The sequence below is a fragment of the Trichechus manatus genome, unplaced genomic scaffold (assembly GCF_000243295.1).
Source record: "Trichechus manatus latirostris isolate Lorelei unplaced genomic scaffold, TriManLat1.0 scaffold00138, whole genome shotgun sequence".
Lineage (NCBI taxonomy): Eukaryota > Metazoa > Chordata > Mammalia > Sirenia > Trichechidae > Trichechus > Trichechus manatus.
In genome coordinates, this window is record NW_004444074.1 from 399,728 (window position 1) to 418,206 (window position 18,479).

The 18,479-nt window shown below is 52.8% G+C and overlaps 1 protein-coding gene across 1 annotated transcript; it reads right to left on the reverse strand.

The window, feature by feature from the left end:
• Positions 1–652: 652 nt before the first annotated feature.
• Positions 653–18,471, reverse strand: ANKRD13B (ankyrin repeat domain 13B). The gene is made up of 15 exons (XM_004385342.1): positions 18,328–18,471; positions 8,519–8,654; positions 8,266–8,390; positions 8,135–8,180; positions 7,351–7,494; positions 7,070–7,259; positions 6,924–6,990; positions 4,798–4,879; positions 3,919–3,983; positions 3,577–3,707; positions 3,307–3,464; positions 3,019–3,171; positions 2,709–2,872; positions 2,556–2,632; positions 653–2,059 (listed from the first exon to the last, which is right to left on the reverse strand). The coding sequence occupies exons 1-15, from the start codon at positions 18,439–18,441 to the stop codon at positions 1,822–1,824; spliced, it is 1,890 nt and encodes a 629-aa protein (XP_004385399.1). The 5' UTR covers positions 18,442–18,471; the 3' UTR covers positions 653–1,821.
• Positions 18,472–18,479: the final 8 nt, after the last annotated feature.

The window sequence follows — 18,479 nt, forward strand, 5'->3', positions numbered from 1 at the left end:
ATTTCCTCGAAGGGGTAGCGATTCGACGGGGCTCCCCGGGCTGCCTGGGGAAATTACAGCGCTTCTGCCACTAATCAGCTCACTTGATTCCACCACCCTGAGTGGTAAACCGGACGGGCGTTACCCTAATTTTGCAGAGATATACATAACCCGTTGGCTTCAGAGCTGGAACCCATTGGCTACATCCAGCGATCTATGACCGAGGGCCTTCTCTCTTCCTTCTTCCCATCAGGGAAGAGGGCGGCTTTTTCACAGCACCCCCCGCGGGATAACTCACGGGAGAACTGTCATGAGAAAGCAGGTTCACCTCCCCCCAACACACACACACACACACACACACACACACACACACACACGCGCGCGCGCGCGCCCTCTGCTGTGGCCTTGACTCTTTGTAAAGAAAACAAGACATACTGAATGAAAGTTTTCCAAAGGGCTCGTCTGTGCTTCCTGCATGTGTGGCGGTAAGAAGGCAAGAACCACAGCCTCTGCAAATGCTACCCCCAGGCTCCTGGGGACCCTGACAAATGCAATCCCGGGCTCAGGGCCCAACAAGAAGCCTCTTACCCCAGAACGCTCCCCACACTGAGGTTCAGAAGGACCCCGCACCGTGGGCGTTCCTCCCCAGTAAAGCCAATTGGGAAAAGCCTTGGGTTTGAAGCTTCTTTTATTTGTGCCTCAGAATCAGTCTGGTGCCCCTGCCATCAAGGAAAGGAATTGGAGGGAGTTTGTCTTTGTTGCTTTTTCCTTCCGTCCCCTTTTTGTGTCCCTTCTGAGCCTCATTGGCTGAGCCCGGAAGGCCAGTCCGAGAGAAGACCAGGACAAGGGTGTGCCGTGTGCCCCTGCCGCTGGCGGGGTCTGTGCTTCTCTAGTTGGGCGGGGTGGGGCAGAGGAGAGCCGTGGGTTAGCACCATTGGATAAAGGGTTTTAGAGTCAGCCCCTGGGTGAGAGACAAGGGGGACGCAAAACCACATAGGGCTAGCAGCAGCTGGTAGGAAGGGGTGGATGGTGGTGCCAGGGCCCAGGGCGACCCCTCTGTGTCCAGTCTAATGTACGGTCTATGCCTGCCCCCAGTCCAGCATGCCCCTACTCTCCAAGACACCATAAGGGAGCCAGGTCTTGCCCAGGTCAGAGCGGCACTTTAGACACCCTTCCTGATCACAAAAACGTGTCTTTGGAATGGGGACTCGAACTTCTGGCCGCCCAAGGAGAAGCTGGGACCACCCTGAGACCCAGAAGGGATGTGGGGGTGGGGGAGCCGGACACCCCGCTAAGTGCACTTGACGCTGAAATGCCGGGGTGGGGGAGGGGGCTGGACCCTTGGCGTGCTGTTTGGTGTCTGGCTCAAAGCGGAGACACAGCACTCGGGGAGCTCAGCTGCCCCCCAGGGGTGAAGAGCGGAGATGCAAAGGCTTCAAGGGCAGTGTCCTGGAGTGGGGTCTGTGAGCAGAAAGGAGGGCAGGCCAAAAGGAGCAAGGGATAGGGACACTGCTCCTCTAAGGATTCATCTCTCCCTCGGAATGACTGGCTCTGTTATCAGACAGGTCTGAGCCTAGGGGGAGGGAAGGAGTGGAGGGAAGTCAGGATACTGCAAAGCAGGGGACCGGGCCGTGCCAGCTGCCTCCAGGGCCCTGGTCCGGAAAGGTGCCCCGCGCCGGTGCCAAACCCCTCCCGGTCTCGTCCCTGCTGCGCTGCTGCGCTCCGAGGTGGGGACTCCAGTCTCCAGCCCCAGCTTGGCAAGAGGATACGGACCCAGACGTTTCTTGCTCTGGGCCTGGGGCGGGTCCCGCGTGGTGTGGCCGAGAGGCCCGGCAGGGGGCGTTACTGCTCGGTCAGTGAAAGCCGCAGGATCCGCTCCAGCTCCTCCTCCTCCTGGCGCGCGCGCCGCCGCCGCTCCTCCTGCTCCTGCGCGGACAGTTCCATGGCCAACCGCAGCTGCTCATCGTAGCTCCGGAACACGTGGCTGCCAGGGCCTGTGCCCGTACTCGGCCGAGGGCTGGGGACCGACGCGGGGGCCTCTGGGGACGCAGGCTGGCGCTGCGGGGTGGGCGGGGCGCTCCTGGGGACGATGAACATATGTCAGGGGCTGCATGGCGCACCCTCCGGTAAGCAGGACCCGGAGGCAGCATGGAGGCCCGAGGACGGAGCTGACCAGGCCACCGTCCACTTGAGGCGATGAGTTCCCTGTCAACTCCCGGGTTTCCGCAGATAAGGGCAGATTCCAATCCCTACAAAGCCCATCCTCACTGTCCACGACCGCCAAGAGCATGACGTCCTGCTTGGTAAGGGTCTGAAGGCCGTAAAGCCTGGACCCTGCTCCCACCCGCCGCTGGAGCACTATGCACACACCCTAGAGTCAGGAAAGGGTGTTCTGGAAGCCATCCTGATACAGTTTCTCTGGGCCAAGAGTATGAGACAGACTGTGTGTGTGTGTGTGTGTGTGTGTGTGTGTGTTTGTGTGTGTGTGTGTGTGTGTGTGTGTGTGTGTGTGTGTGTGTGTCTCGCTAGGTGGGAGATACGCGTCTCCAAACCCTCTCGGCCTGCCGGGCACTAACCTGTCCTGCCGTCGACCTTCGTAGGACATAGGGTGGGTGCCTGGCTTGCTATTGGTTAGCGCCTCCCAGATGGTGACCTGAAGGGAGGGGGCGGGAGCCAGTTAGCTGTGGTGGCGCTGCAGCCCCGGGGCCTGGCCCAGCCTCAGACAGTACCTGGTCATACTCGCTGCCGGCCTCAAGGAGGCTCTGCTGGATGGCGAACTGCAGTAGGTCATCGTCGTCATCTCGGGACACTGCCTCCCGCTGGCCGCCCAGCACGTTGTAGCCTCGTGGGGCCTCGAACAATGCCGGGGAGATCTCGCAGCCGCGGCACGAAGCTGGGGGTACGGGGCTGGTGGTCAGAGGCTGTTGCTGGGCCCACCCCACAGGGTACCACCAACATGAACACCCAAGAAGGGGCGGGGCAAGGGCTTGGCAGGGATGGGAAGCGAGGGCAGGCTCAGAGGGGAGTACAGGGTCTCACTCGTGGAACTGGAGCTGCTGACACTAGAGGAGTCGCTGCCTGGGGAAGGGGTTTCACTGCTGGGACTGCCTCGCACCGATGGCACCGGCTCGTCGCAACCATTGAGGTTCCCGAAGGTGATGCGGGCGTTGAGGATATGGAAGATTGGGATTTCTAGGGATGAGGGAGCCATCAGGCGCCACCACACACACCCTCACACCTCATACCCCAGACCCCCCGCCCGGCTCTTACCTCATCTAAATCCCACCCTCCACCAGGGGCTGAGGGGAAATTGAGGGCAGGTCTCACCAATCTTGACCGGGAAGCCAGGTGGCAGGCGCAGGGTGATGAAGTCCCGGAGTTTGGCAAAAAGCGCATTGCTGACGGCCATGAGGTCAATGATGGGGGCCACCTGCTCACACAGGGACAGGGGATGCTCCTCACACAGCCACAGCTTGGCCTTGAACCTACCCCGCCAGATCCCAAGGGGTGAGGGACATTGCAGGAAGCCATGGCCTCCCAGGACTTCCTGGAAACCCTGCCCTGCCCACCCCTAGCCAGCACCAGCAGGGGCCTCACTTCTGTGTCTTGGTGGTCAGTTCCATGGGGCGGCCCATGTCACGGTTGCCAAGCTCGAAGCTGGGGTTGAAGTATTCTTCTGCAGTGATGGCAGTGGGGTTGGCTTGGCTCAGAGTCTGAGTGACCAGGGTCTGTACCACATGGGGAGGGGCCCATGAGCCCTTCTCAGTCTCTGATGCCAGGTTAGCCATTTGGTATCACAGGGCCCCCGATCTGTCCCCCCTGCCTTGGGCACTGTGAAAGGAGGTCCACATAGGCCATGCTAAGCAGGATGCCTCCCAGGCCTCCTCCTGAGCCACATCCACACCCCTCCACCCAGGGGAACCCATGGTATGCACTCACCCCATTTTTCGGGCCCCCATGCTGTTCAGCAATTCCCAAGAAGGACTGCAGAGGTGTCTTACAACCTACAAGAAATGTGGAAGATCAGAGGACATGCACATACTTGGGTACCTCATTGGAAGGGACTGCACCCAAGACCGAGGAGGAGGCTGGTTCTTGGGGCGGGGGGACTGCTTGCCCATACCACACACCCAGGCACCTTCATCTGAAGGTGACTGAGGACTCCCAGGGGCAGAGGGCAGAACCACTGCAAGCACAGCTGGAAGAAAAGTAGGCCTGAGGCCCAGGAGAAACTTCCAAAAGTGCCACTCTCCAGGTTGGTGACACTAGATGGTACAGTATTTGCCTCTGGTGAGCAGTTGTGGGGCATACATGTGTATAAGTGTGTTTTCCTTCAGGCACTTCCATACTGATGACTTCATTTTGTTCCCCCTGTGAGATAGGAATTACATCTTTCCACTTCAGACAGGGTAACTGGTATCTAGAAAAACCAGGTGTGGAGTCAACAGGCACAGAGAATCAGTGGCAGGGTCCCCTGACTTTCTGCCTAAGAGATGTCCCACTAGACTAGAATGGGCAATGAATGGCATACATGACATTTCTCTCCTATTCCTAACCCAATGCAGACATTAGTAATCAACTGCAGCATTCTTTCCCACTGAGCCCAGATGTTGCCTTAGGATCTTCTTAGCAGTACTCTAGGAGTTAGCAGCCACTGCAAATCATTAAGCCTTGGCAGTTGAGTTGAAATCTACTTACTATCCCTGAATAGACTATCCTGGCTCTTGCTAGGATGACAGAGGGAATACTGTGGGAGACACTGAAGGAGCTGGTTCCTTCAGGCCTGCAACACCTCCCCTCACCCGCCCATCCCATTACCTTTGACCTTGCCCTTGTGCTGTTCTGAAAGATGTTCTGTCCGTGTCCGGGTGATGAGCTCCACGTTGGATGCCCCATACACCTGGGGGCAGATGGAAAAGGGGCTCAGAGACAGCTCTGCTACCCCCATTTCCTGCCCCCAAGGGCATTCTGAACACTCCTTACAAGGAAGAAGGGTCCTGGAGGGGCTGTTTGATCCAGGCTCCAGGTCTTTGGGCAAATAAATACATGAGCTTATTTATTTATTTATTCATTCAACAACCTTTTTTTTTTTTTTTTTTGAGGAACCTTTATGTGCCAGGCAGAAGTCCTGGAGGCACAGTAGTTAAGTGCTGAGCTGCTAACCAAAAGGTTGGTAGTTCGAACCCACCAGCCATTCCACAGGAGAAAGACATGGCAGTCTGCTTCTGTAAAGATTACAGCCTTGGAAACCCTATTGGGGCAGTTCTACTCTGTCCTACAGGGTTGCTGTGAGTCAGAATCGACTCAACGGCAATGAGTCTGTTTTGGTTTATGTGCCACACCAGACACGATGCCTGCCCCCTGGAGGCTCACAGTGTAGTTGGAGAGACAGACAAGGAAATGGACAGTTATAGTGTGGTGTAATACGTGCTCTGATGGGTGTCGCACAAGGCTGTGGGAAAAAAAGCAGAGGCCTTACCCTAGCCCAGAGAACCAGGGAAGGCTTCCAAGAGGAAACTGTGTGTACAGAACCTTGCACATTGGTTATTTCCTTTGTTCATCAGGGTCCCTGTGACGGTTAAGATTGTGTGTCAGCTTGGCTGGGCCATGATTCTCAGTGTTTACATGTGATCACTCCCATGATGGAATCTGCTGTGAGTAGCCAATCAGTTGAAAGGGAGTTTCCTTGGGGGTGTGGCCTGGATCCAAATACAAGCAGACGTTCTGGCTTTTTGCTAGCTCTGGATCCTGTAGCTGCCTCCTGTTTGTCTGACCTCTGGTTCTTGGGACTTGAGCTATCAGCTTATCTGCTGATCTTGGGATTCACTGATCTTCACAGCCTGTGAGCGGAAGCCCTGCTCTCCGATCTGCCGTTCTTGGGTTCGTCAGCCCCTGCAGCTGCGTGAATCAGGAGAAGCCTTCTTGCCTGCCAGTCTTGGGATTCGTCGATCTTCACAGTCTGTGAGCAAGAGCCCTGCTCTCCGAACTGCCGATCTTGGGTTCCCCATCCCCTGTGGCTATGTGAATCAAGAGAAGCCTCTATCCTGGTCCATGGACTTGGGACATTCCAGCCTCTACAATCGCATGAGCCATTTCCTTGATATAAATCTCTCTCTACATATATATTTATATGCTTTACTGGTTTTGCTTCTCTAGAGAACCCAGCCTAAGACAGTCCCCATGTGCTGGGCAGTGCAGGGGTCCCAGAGTGACAGACACAGTCTTCCTAACCCCTACACCCCAGCTCTGCCACTTTCTGTGGAACCTTGCACAGGTCATTTAACTACTCCAAGCCTCCATGTCCTTATCATAAAATGGGGCAGATAATCCCTACTTCACAGAGTTGCTGTGAAGATTAAATAAGATATTGTGGAAAAGGTTCAACAAACATCTGTAAAAGGGGAATAACAGTACCTACCTCAAAGGGTTGTTCAGAAAATTAAATGAGAATAAATAAATATAAAAAAACCCATTGCCATCGAGTTGATTCCAACTCACAGTGACCCTCCAGGACAGAACAGAACTGCCCCACAGGGTTTCCAAGGAGCAGCTGGTGGATTCAAACTGCCAACCTTTTGGTTAGCAGCTGAACTCTTAACTACTGCGCCACTAGGGCTCAAAATAAGTATACACACACGCGCACGTGCACACACACACACGTGTATATGTATATAGACGTGTGTATGTACACACATATTTGAGCATATACATATATGTGTATATATCCATGCATGTGTGTATATATACATGTGTGTATAAAATGTCAGAACAGTGCTTTGAACATGAACATAGTAAATGCTCAATCAACACTGGTTATCCTCATCAGCTGACTCTCGGTCTAGCGCCCTTCTCTCCATACTGCATTGCCTCTGCATCTTCACGGCTGTCACCTTGCTGTAGGCAAGAGTGTGCCTGGGTCTGGCACCCCGGGGGTGCAGCCTCACCTTGGCTTCGTACCCATTCACCATCTCAGTCTTCTCACTGCGCCAGCCCAGGATGCCGGTTTTGTTCCTGGGGAAAGAGAGCGGCCGAGGTGAGGCAGGCACCCCACCAGGCTGACTCCAGGATGACCAAGGCCATGTCCACTCACCTCTCAAAGGAGATGTTCTTGGTGTCGAGCTGCGTGGTGACAACAGGCGCGGTGAGTCGGCTCAGCACCTGCTCCTCGGTGGGCTGGGCAGCAGCCAGCAGCAGCTCACGGTCCTGCCCAGCCAGTGCCAGTGTCTCCGTGTACACCACGCGGCGGTCGTGGTCAATCTCCATGACCACGGCGCTTGTGTCTGCCAGCCACAGGACAGCACAGGGATCAGGGGTGGTGTGGGGCTCTCTCCCATCCCCCCTCCACCCTGCCCCTCCTCCTGTCTGGCGGACCTTGGCCCCTGAAGACGAAGCTGCGGTTCCCTCGCTGCCACGTCATGTGGTCAAAGCCCAGGAGTGTGGTGTCCACCCGAAGATTCTGCCCACTCTTCCACACTTTGTAGGTGTCACTAGGGCAGATCTTGGACACCAGGGGCACTGGGTGGAAGTGGAGGTCAGAGGTGGCTTCGATTTACCTGGCCCACCCAGCCTGGGCCAGCTGAGGGCATGGGGGTTGGGATCAGTGGTGTGGCCAGGAAAGGGTGAGAGAACTGGTAGGAGAGCAGGCCCTTGCTCAACAGACACACACACACACCAATGCAGACCCCACTCACTCAGATGTCAGCAAGCTGAAGTTGGAGACAGGGAGGTCTCAGTCAACACTGAGTCCCTAATATCTACCATTTGTTAATTCATTCACTCAATCTTTCATTAGTTCTTTCAACAACTATTTATTGAACACCAACTATGTGCTAGGCACTATTCCAGTCACTGGAAATAAAATATTGAACAAGGGAGACTCCTTGCCCTCTTGAAGTTTACCTTCTAGCAAGGGGGGACAGGTAACAAACAAATAAGCAAGTCGTTACAGAGTGAAGGAAATAATAATGGAATCAAGAGTGTATCTGGGGCAGTCTGGAAAGGCTTAGCTGAGGAGGTGGCATTTGAGCTAAAAAATAAAGGATGAGAAGGAGCCACATGAAGAGCTATGGGAAGAGTGTTCCAAGCAGGGGAGCAGCGAGTGCAAATGCCCTGCGGTGGGAAGTGTCCAGAGAGAGCCCCCTTCAGCCTCTCTTACCCCAGCTAGTGAACTCCCATTTCATCTCCACATAGAAGTCCTGGGCCTGGAGGATAAAAAGGAAAGTGACTAAACCTGTGCTAGAAATGGGATTCAAGCAATGATGGGGAAGCTGAGAGGCTAGGCCCCACCTTGCGTAGTTTCTCCAAGAGCACAGGGATGCCCGCCAGCCGCTTCACCACCCGCTGGTAGTCTCGGTATCGCAGTACCAGCTGCACCAGCTCCAAGTCCCGGGTACTCACAGCCTCCTGAAGCACTGCGGGGGCGTGGGGGGAGGCAATGTCACAGGGCTGGAAGCTACCTAGGGCTCCCTTCAACCAACCGGAGGTGAGTACATACTGGGGAGAGCCTGACTGTGGGGCTTGGGTCAGCAAGGGTGCCCACCTGTCCAGCCGCTGCGATTCTCCCTGCCCACATCTGCACCGTGTGCCAGGAGCACACGGGCACACTCGAGATGCCCCAGTGTGGTGGCCAGATGCAGGGGGGTCCGACCACGAGGATCCAGCTGCTCAATGTCCACCTGGAGAGGGAGTTGAAAATGTAGCCCTGGTCACTTCTGAGGAAGCTCACCTGAGCTCAACAACCCCTAAGCAGGCAGCAACCCCCTCCTTACTCAACAGGGCAATGGAAAAGATTGACATGATGAGCTGGGGTCAGGTGAGTAGAAAGGAATTTGGAGGACAGGGCAGAAGGTAACTCTGGGAGAAGGAGGGCCTTCCTCCCCTCCTGTCCATCTAGGTCCCTGACTGAGTTCCCTCACCCAAGGCCAAGTGGGTTTGCCTATGAAGAGTTAGCTTAGGGCTGAAGAGTGGCCCAGAGACGCTATTGGCCAAGGAGGGTGCTTGGGCCAGAACCTATCCTAGGGGGCCCCATGCCACACATTTAGGAAGGGCACAAATTTAGATCACTGACATTATCACTGAGGTTTAACAAATAGTTATAGTAACACAATGTTAGGAATGAAAGAACATATTCATGATACAACTTCAAATCCATGTCCTGTTCTTGTGGAGCACTATGCATTAACATTTTGTATAAATCCTATTATTATTTTGTGAACAGTTCGATTACATTGCATGAGATTTTTGTTGTGTGATAAAAGCATATATGTTTGTTGAACTTAAATATTTGAATGTATTTCAGGAATCTAGGACGTCTAGTTAAGTACAGTGAACTGACCACAGGTATGTAACTCCTCTTCTCCTTTCTAAAACCTGACGAAAATGTCAATGAAAGGCTTCCACTTCAAACCATGGGAATAACAGAAATTATCCTCCCACCATAAACAATAAAACTATCATTTCAAAACATAAAAAAATAATTGTTTTCAGACAACTGGCAACAGGTAGTCCAGGACTGTGATCCCTGAGAGAAGGGAAACAATTAAGATGACCCCTATGATTGCCCTGAATTCCTGCCTGTAGGAACATTCCAGATGGCAAGTCAGGGAGGGGAATCCCCAGCAGAGCATGGTGGTCTCACTGAGTTGAGGAGACAGGGACAGGAATTCAAGGAAGCTCAGGTGGCTAGAAGTTGCCGGGAAGAGCTACAGAAAGGAGTGACTTATGCCAAAAAGAGGTGCAAAATTCTGACACTGTCCTTGGAGTCTTTGCTGAATACTAAACTTTGCATGTGTAGGGTGCAACTCCACAAGGCTATGCAAAAAAGAGGTATAAGCTGATCAATTCCCAGAGGTCACCAGGGCAGGGAGACATTTGAGCTCCAACCAGCTAGAGTGGACAGTCTTTGCTGATCATGCAGGGTATTCAATAGAGACCCCAGAAGGATTCTGCCTTACTAATAGGGCTAAACTATCCCTGAAGAAAAAGCTCACCTATACCCATCCTAACAAAGATTAAAAATAAGCCTCAAAGTAGTCAAACTCATTTGCAAGTAACTTAACTTAGTCTTCCAGAACAAAGCCTAACACACTTTAAAGGAAGACAATAAAATCCAGATGCTTAACATCATAACATTTACAATGTCTGACATCCAATTAAAAATTACTAGACACTCGAAAAAGTAAGGAAATACAACCCATAATCAGAAGAAAAATAATTTAATAGAAACAGACATAGAAATTATAAAAATGATGGAATTAGATCAATATGTTCAAGAGTTTAAAAAAATGCACAAGATGTTCACGAGGAGAGCAATGGAAAATATGAAAAAGAACCAAATAGAACTTCTAGAGATAACAAATATATACCTGAAATAAAAAAAATCATTGGATGGTACTAACAGCAAATTAGACACTACGAAATTTTAAAATTCACTGAGCTTGAAGACAAAGCAATACAGCTATCCAAACTGAAGCACAGGGGGGGAAAAGGGACTGAAAAAGATTAACAGAGCCTCAGTGACCTGTGAGACATTATCAGGCATTCTAACATATGTGTACTTGGACTCCCAGAGGAGAGGGCGGGAGCGGGGGGAACCCACGACAAATTTAAAGAAATAATGGCCAAAATTATCCAAGTCTGATGAAAACTATAAACCCATAAACCCAAGAAACTCAATGAACTCCAAGCAAGATAAACACAAATTCACCTCATAACCAAATACTGCAAACTAGTAATAAAATCTTAGAACCGGCAAAGAAAAGAGACACATTATGTAAAGAACAAATATAGGAAACCACATACTTCTCATCAGAAACTATGCAAGCCAGAAGACAACAGAATCACATCTTTAAAGTGCTGAAAGAAACACTATCAACCTATAATTCTATATCCTGTAAAAATATCCTTCAAAAATTAAGGGAAAATAAAGACTTTCTTAGACCAACAAAAGCTAATTTGTCACCCGAAGATATGCAAGAAATGTTAAAGGAAGTTCTTCAGGTAGAAGGAAAATGGTACCAGATGGAAACGCCTAGCTACATAAAAGAGTAGAGTACCAGAAATGGTAAACTTGTGGGCAACTATAAAAATGTCAGCAAAATATTTAAAACCCACAGGAATAAGGAGAAAAGATGTCAGCACATTTTTAGAACATGGAAAGTGGCTGGGGACATCACAAATGCCTTAGGAAGCTAGAACCTAAGCATTCACAGAGGGGAACCCCAGCCAGTAGCAAGTTCACCTTCCCCCTACCCCAGTACTTTGGAAAGTGTAGGGTCTGCAGGCAGTGGGAATGGCAGAGGTGTGGGTGAGGCACAGGGACGAATACAGGGGGACTGGTTAAAAGTCAGACCCCCCCTTGTCTCCTCCTCAACCTGTAAAGCTGAGAGACACACCCCTCCCCTACCATAGGACACTATGGGTTTATTCTCTGTAGAAATGGAGCCTGAAATGCACTGGACTCAGAGATATTGGCCAGAGCAGAGAATGAGGTCATGGGGCTGAAAACTGGGGACCTGAGTGAATGCCTACATAATGACAGTGAAACGCCAGTCCCTTTCCCTGGCTCAGCTCCTGAAACACTGGCAGCCAGCCCGCACACACCACCACCCCATCATATACCTAGCAGGAGACTGGTGAAACCAAAGGCACCAAAGACCTCCGGATACAGACTTTGCGGGGTCCTACAATGAACAGGCCAGCTTGACATGCAAACATCTCATAGTAGAATCCATGCATCAGTAAGCTCCATGCCCTATTGTCAAACATGCACCAACAGCCAGCAATAACTAGACATTTGAGGGAAGCCTCCCACATGAAAGAGAGACCAAAACATACAAATAGATGTTAAAAATCCAGAAGAAAACACAATCAATGCAGGGAATAGAAGAAGTCTTTTTTGGGCAAAACAGTGATTTACATCTTCAGAAAATTATGAAATTGAATTCATGCAACCAAATGAAATGCCCTGACGTCCCATGACTTCTATTCTCTCCCTTGCTTTCTTCACTGCAGCCATTCCTGGACAGCTGCACCTGCCCCAGTTCTCCCATCATAGTAAATGGTACCTCCAGTCACTCAGTCTTCAGATTGAAAAAAAAAAAAAAAAAACCTTGGTACTGTGTTTATTTCTCTTCTTGTCCTCCCCACCAAAGCCAGAGTGGAAGGAATCAAGAGAATGCAAACTCCTCATCTCAGCAGGCCTCAGCTGGAATAAAAAACTGGGGTCTCTGGAGCTTAGGGGCTGGGCTTCCCTGGGCAGAGAGCCTCCCTGCCTCCACTCAGGCACACAACTACACACACACAACTATGCACACACACACATGAGTGTGCACAAGTTCTATCTTCAAAATATACCCAAAGTTCTATCAGTTTTCTTTACCTTCTTCCTGGTCTTAGCCACCCCATCTCTCACCTGGCAGCCTCGTAGCCTCCTCACTGGTCTCTTCATTCCACTCTTTGCTCCTGAGATCTATTCTCCACATGGCCGCATAGCAGTTAGAGTCATCCTGTGAAATGTTACTCAGGTCCTGACACTCTTTAGCCCAAAACCTTCCAATGACTTCCCATCATGTTTACACTAGAATCCAAAGATCTAGGACTTCTCTCTAAACTCATTTACTCTCCTGTCTCTCCTGCACACCAGCCTTCCCGGTAATGATCTTCTTCTGAATACCCTAGACAGCCACAAAGCTCTCTCCCTCTCTTCTTTTAGGTCCCTGCTCAAATATCACCTCCTCAGAAAGGCCTGCCCTGACAACTCCATCTTAAATAACAGTTATCTGTCTATCCATTGCCCCTTACCCTGCTTTAGTTTTCTCCCAACATTAAATCACTCGTTTATTTTTTCACTGTCTTCCTTCACCTAGAACGTAAGTTCCACATAGGCAGGGCCCGTGTCTGTTTTATTCACTGCTATATGCCAGCCCACGGACTAGTACCTGGCATATAATTAGTGCTCAGTAAATACTCGTTCAATAAATAAACGCAAAACCAAACCAGTTGCCATCAAGTCAATTCTGACTCATGGAGACCCCATGTGCGTCAGAGTAGAACTGTGTTCCATAGGGTTTTCAGTGGCTGGATCTTTCAGAAGTAGCTTGCCAGGTCTTTCTTCCAAGGTACCTCTGGGTGGATCCAAACTACCAACCTTTACAGTTAGTAGCTGAGGGCTTAGTTGTTTGTGCCACCCACGGACTGAAAAAATGACTATATTAAAGGACATGGAGAAGGAAAGGCAATAAAGTATAGAAATAATAAACCAAGAAAGAGTCACAGAAGTATATTATTTATAATTAAGGAGGTAAATAACTGAGGAAACAGCTCAAAGAGTTCAACGTGGTCACCTATGGGGAATGAGATAAGGTGGGAGAGGTAGAGAGAGAAATGTTGGTATTGATTATAAATACTTCTACACCAAAAACCAAACTCATTGCCGTTGAGTCGATTCCAACTCATAGCAACCCTATAGGACAGAGTAGAACTGCCCTCTAAGGTTTCCAAGTTGTGGCTGGTGGATTCGAACTGCCGACCTTTTGGTTAGCAGCCATAGCTCTTAACCACTATGCCACCAGGAAGCAGCAGTTAAATATTTTAAGGTCTGAGTATGAACTCTCTTGTCAAAAATAAAACATTTTAAATGATTTATATAACCTTTGTAACCCTGAATTGCATTTCTGAAGTTTTAGATATACTAGGAGCCTCAAAAAAAAAGTGCCCCTGGTCCCTCTCCACCGAGAGGCTGTGGCTTGGAGGTGTGAACTGTGAACAGGCCCCCCCCCCCCGCTGCTCCTCTATAACAGCTCCCCATAGAGGAGGGGGAGCACAATTTACCTTTTGCCCATCATAGGTTGGGCTGGGCCCCTCGGCCCACAACCTAAGTGAGGCCCTGAGCCCTGGGCTTGGAGCAGCAGAGGATCCACACACCCTGAGCTGGCTGCGGAAGCCAGGAGGAGGCCTTCCTGTGGGGCCTCTGAGCCTCAGCTGAGCCATTCCGAGACTCCCACCTGCCCTGCTGCTGCTGATGATAACAAGGCCCCAGGGAGCTGGCAGGACAACCCACCTGGCACCAGGGATCCAGAGGCTACCTCCCTCCCCTCCTCCCCAGTTCCAGGCTCTGGAGAGAGGCTGCCCCACCCTACCTGCACTCCTCAGGAGCTCACCCCAACAGCCTCCCCAGGACACCGCTGTTTTGCAGGGCCAGTGTGGACCCCACATATGCCCAGCCATAAAGAAGCTCTAAAAGAAGCTCCCCCGACCAGCCCAGATCAGGGCCTGCAGTGCAAGTGGCACCCTGCCCTGGGCCCAGGTGGGAGAATTCATTAATCTTCTCAGCAAAGGCTTACAGCTATTTAATTGCTGGAATGAAAAGGTTTCCCATGAAACCCAACACCCAGCCCTCCCTACAGCCAGCCTGGAAAGAATCAAGAGAATGGAAAGTCCTCATCCCAGTGGCCTCAGCTAAAGTCAAAAGCTGGGAGTTTCTGGAGCTTAGGAGGTGAGGTTCCCTGGGCAGAGAGTCTCCCTGCCTCCACACGCTCACGTGCACAGGTACCATACTTCTGCCTCCGCTTACACAGCACACGTGTGCCCCTAAGTGTACAAGCACATGCATGCCCACCTGCCCTCTGGCTCTGCAGGAGTCTCCCCTTGTGTGTAACATACATGTTCACCGACAGCATATTTGCACATGCACATCCTCACACCCACATGCACTAGCAGGGTATTTTTCTAATGTGTTTAGCATGAGCAGAATCCTTTCGTCAAGTGAAATCCTAAGAAGACACACCAAATGTGTAGACTAAACACGTGTGCTGAAGGAGAGGCGTGAGAAGCCCAGAGCCCAGGCCCTTGCCTGCTCAGCCTTTGGCTTCTTTCCCTGACCCCCGCTTTTCCCCAGTCCTGGGGCCTGGTTTGGTCATTACTTCTCAGCCCTCCCACCTAACATGGGGTGTACGAACAGGTATGCCTGAGCTCACTCTAGGGCAAGGGAGGCGGGATGCTTCCTCAAAGTGAGTAGGAGGCCATGGGGGGTGGAGGCAGCACCCTGCTAACTATCCCTCCGCCCCTTCCATCCTGCTCCACGCAGCCCCTCCCCCTCATTACAGAGCAAATTGATTTTTGGTTTCTGGGGTTTACAGCTCCCTCTCCTGAGCTTCCCAACTTACTAGGTGTGGTGATGCCTCACCCCCAAGACTGCCCACTTTGGGTTATGGGTGCTCCCCAAGGTCCTGTATGTCATCTGTAGCCTTGATAGAGTGGGCACTGTCTAGGTGTCCAGGGGCCCCACAACCCAATCTCAACTGCCTCTAGGTCAGAAGGATGAACAGGGGAAAGCAGGAAGGAAGACGACAGTGAAGGCGGCCCCAGGAAGAAAGAAAAGGTTTCCCTAGGACCACAGGCCATGCCGAGGCCCTCTTCTGGCCCCCTCCAGATTTCCCGTTGCCAGGGGAAGACTCCTACTCCCCTCAGCCCGTCCGACACATGTGCCCTCCCACAGGGAGCTGTGCAGCCTAACCCGGCCCCCGAGAGAGCACCAGGGCTCGTGATTCCAGAACTAAGGCCGTGCCCAGCTGGCTGTGCCAACCTCAGAGCTGTACCAGGCAAGGGGGAACTGGCACACCCACTGGCCTACAACCCTCTGTCCCTCCCAACTTGGCAGGGGCCTAAATTGCACTGCAGGAAGCAAGGAACCCAGCAACCACTGTGGTGCCAGTTAGGGGTGGTCATGAACCCTTCCCTTCACCAAGCAAACACCTGCCGAGCACCTACTATCTGTCCACCACACCTGGCTTCCAGCCCCTGAAAGAGCTAACGGGGCTGAGCAAAACCTGCTCTGAAGCCTTCCATGTTACCCTCTCCTCGGCCGGGGCAGCCAAGCCTGCCCACAGGAGGGCCTCTGCTGGGCTTTCTTAGAGTGAAGAAGAGGCAACTATGCCAAGTGGAGACCAGAGACCCCAGCTGCCATGTACTTGAGGGAAGCCTGGTTTAGGTGATGGCTGGTGCCAGGCGCACCAGAGGCCAGGGACCCCCAGCTGGGATGTCAGGGGGTTATGGGGACTTCCGTTATGATATTACTCTGTGAGGCAGCTGCCCCAGGCCCATCCCCTGCCGGGAACACCCAGGTTGGGCACCCTCAGCTCTCCCTGGGAGCCTGATGTGCCGAGGAGTAGGCAGGTACCTTTGGGTGCAAGCGTCACTTGGGGTCTGCCCTGGAGTTGGGGTATAGGCAGGGGCCTCTCCCACCCAGACTCTGCCCTTCTGGGCTTCCCCAGAAGGAAGGAGAGAACTGACCTGGCTGTTTTTTGGCTAGGCAAGGGTTAACCTCAACCAATGCCCTATATTCCCTCTGGTCTGGATTGAGAGCAAGCGGTGTCCATTTCAAGGAGATACTAACTCACCAGGGCAAAGGGAGGGGAGGGGTCAGGAGAGTGGGGACAGTGGTGAACCTGGTGCCTGGTTTCTGTGTCAGTCTGAGAGAGGAGAAGAGGGACAGGCTCAGTGAGTCCAAACCGTTCCTACCTGCAGCAGACTCCAGTGCTTTCCACCTCAACCTCACCCCAGCAAGATGGCTGCTGACCTCAGGACTATCAATCAGAGAAGTCTGGGTGAGAGTCTTTTCCAGGGCATTTTGCCTCTCTCTAGTCTCTGCAGGAAAAGGTCCACCCACCCCTCAGGCAAGAAAGTGGGATAAAAGCATTCTGGAGATTCAGCCACTAGCCTTCCGCTTTACCATCCTTGGACCATTAGGAAGTTCCTGTCAGGTCAAACTTAAATCCCTCCAGCTGTAACCTCTGTCAGAGGTATGTCCCTCAGGGGAGAAAAGCAGAGAAGAGCCAAGAAGAAACCCTCCTGGACCATCTGTGTCTTAGCACTCTGCACATCAATCACACTGTAACTCCATGTTTACACACCAGAGCAGGGTTTCCTTAAGGGCAGGAGCTGTGCTTTGTTCATTTTTGTTTCCACAGGGTCTAGTACCCTTAAGCGAGCCTCCTAGGGCTGCAAACAGCTTCCTTTATGATCCATAAACAGAGAAACGGTCTAAGGAGCAACTTGGAGAGTCCTTGTGTAGCAGAGGTAGAAAGGAAGTGGACCCCCAGACCAGCCTAGAGGCTTGGATGCTCAAGTCACCCCAACATTTACTGGGACTACCATGGCCTTGGGGCTCAGTGGTGAACCTCAGAGACACACCCTGACCCTCGTTTCGTTCACTGTCTGGTGATGTCCTGCCCTCCACCCTCTATTCCTCTCTTGGGAAGTGGAAAGCTCCTCCATGAACTTCCTGTGACTCAGGAAGTGGCCCTCAGAAGGTGTATTCCCAAGGAGGACAACTCCCGGGCAAACCACTACCACCCCATGGCCCCAGGGCCTCAGACCGGGGCCAAGTCTGGAGGCCCCAACTGAGGCAACCCAGGGCAAGCTGCTCCTGTTCCTCACCCTGAGGGGTGAGCTGTCCAAGCCACAAGGGCTTACCCACTTGGCCTGAGTGCCAAGGGCAGAATTGGGGATTGTCAGTGACCTGTGCCTGCCTTGGCCCTGAAGAACAGTCAGAAGACCCCACCCCTTATATCTTCTTGGAGACCACCGCCCAGCCCAAAGCTGGCTGACCCACTCAGATTCTCACTGACCAGCAGAACTAGGGGGCCTACTGTGTCCAGAACCTCAAGCCCTGTGGCTAGTGCTCCCCAGCTTCCTCAGAGCCTAGAAGCCAGGCCCCAGCACCACAGGGGAGGAGAGCGCCTTTCAGCACCTGGACAAGGCCTTTCATGGCCTCCCCAAGAGGGTCTCTCTTTACTCCCCATTCCTGAGCCAGTGCTGGGGTCTATGGGACCCAGGGGCTCTGGCCAGTCTCAAGGAAAGAGAGAAGTGCTTACTGCGAGGGTAGGGGTCATTGGGTGGGGCTAGAATGCCTGGGAGTGTCACAGCCTATTCCCTGATACTTGACCTGTGACCCCCTCCCCACACAGGCCTTTCCCACCTCCGCATACTCACGCAGGAGGTGTCCCTGCTCGGCTGAGTGGGGCGGACTCTCACCACATGGAACACAGACCGACCCCGCGGCCCCTCCCCGAAGCCCTCGCCGCTCCGGAGGCGGAGGGGCACAGTGTTCCCTACCCCAATCTGAGAGGGTCCGGAACACGTGTGGGCCGCCCGTCCCGGCCGGAGGGGAGCGGTCGGGGGCCGCTCCCATCACCCTTTCTGGTCAACAAACACAAAAGCCGCGGCTGCGAACAAAGAAGCGCTGCAAACTCGCCGGTGAGGCGGGACAGCCCGCGCCGCGCCCCCTCCCCACGCCGGGCGGGCGCGCCCCTCCGCGGGGTCCCCGCGACGCCCCGACGGCGCTCTTACCTGGCCGGCGCGGACCTCCTTCTCCAGCTCGCGGTGGCGGTTGTGCCACACAAGGTAGTGCAGCGGGTACTTGCCCTCGGGCCCCTTTCTGGCGGAGGCGTTGGCGGGGATCATCGCCCGCTCCTCATGCCGGGGCCGCGGCGCCCGGCCCG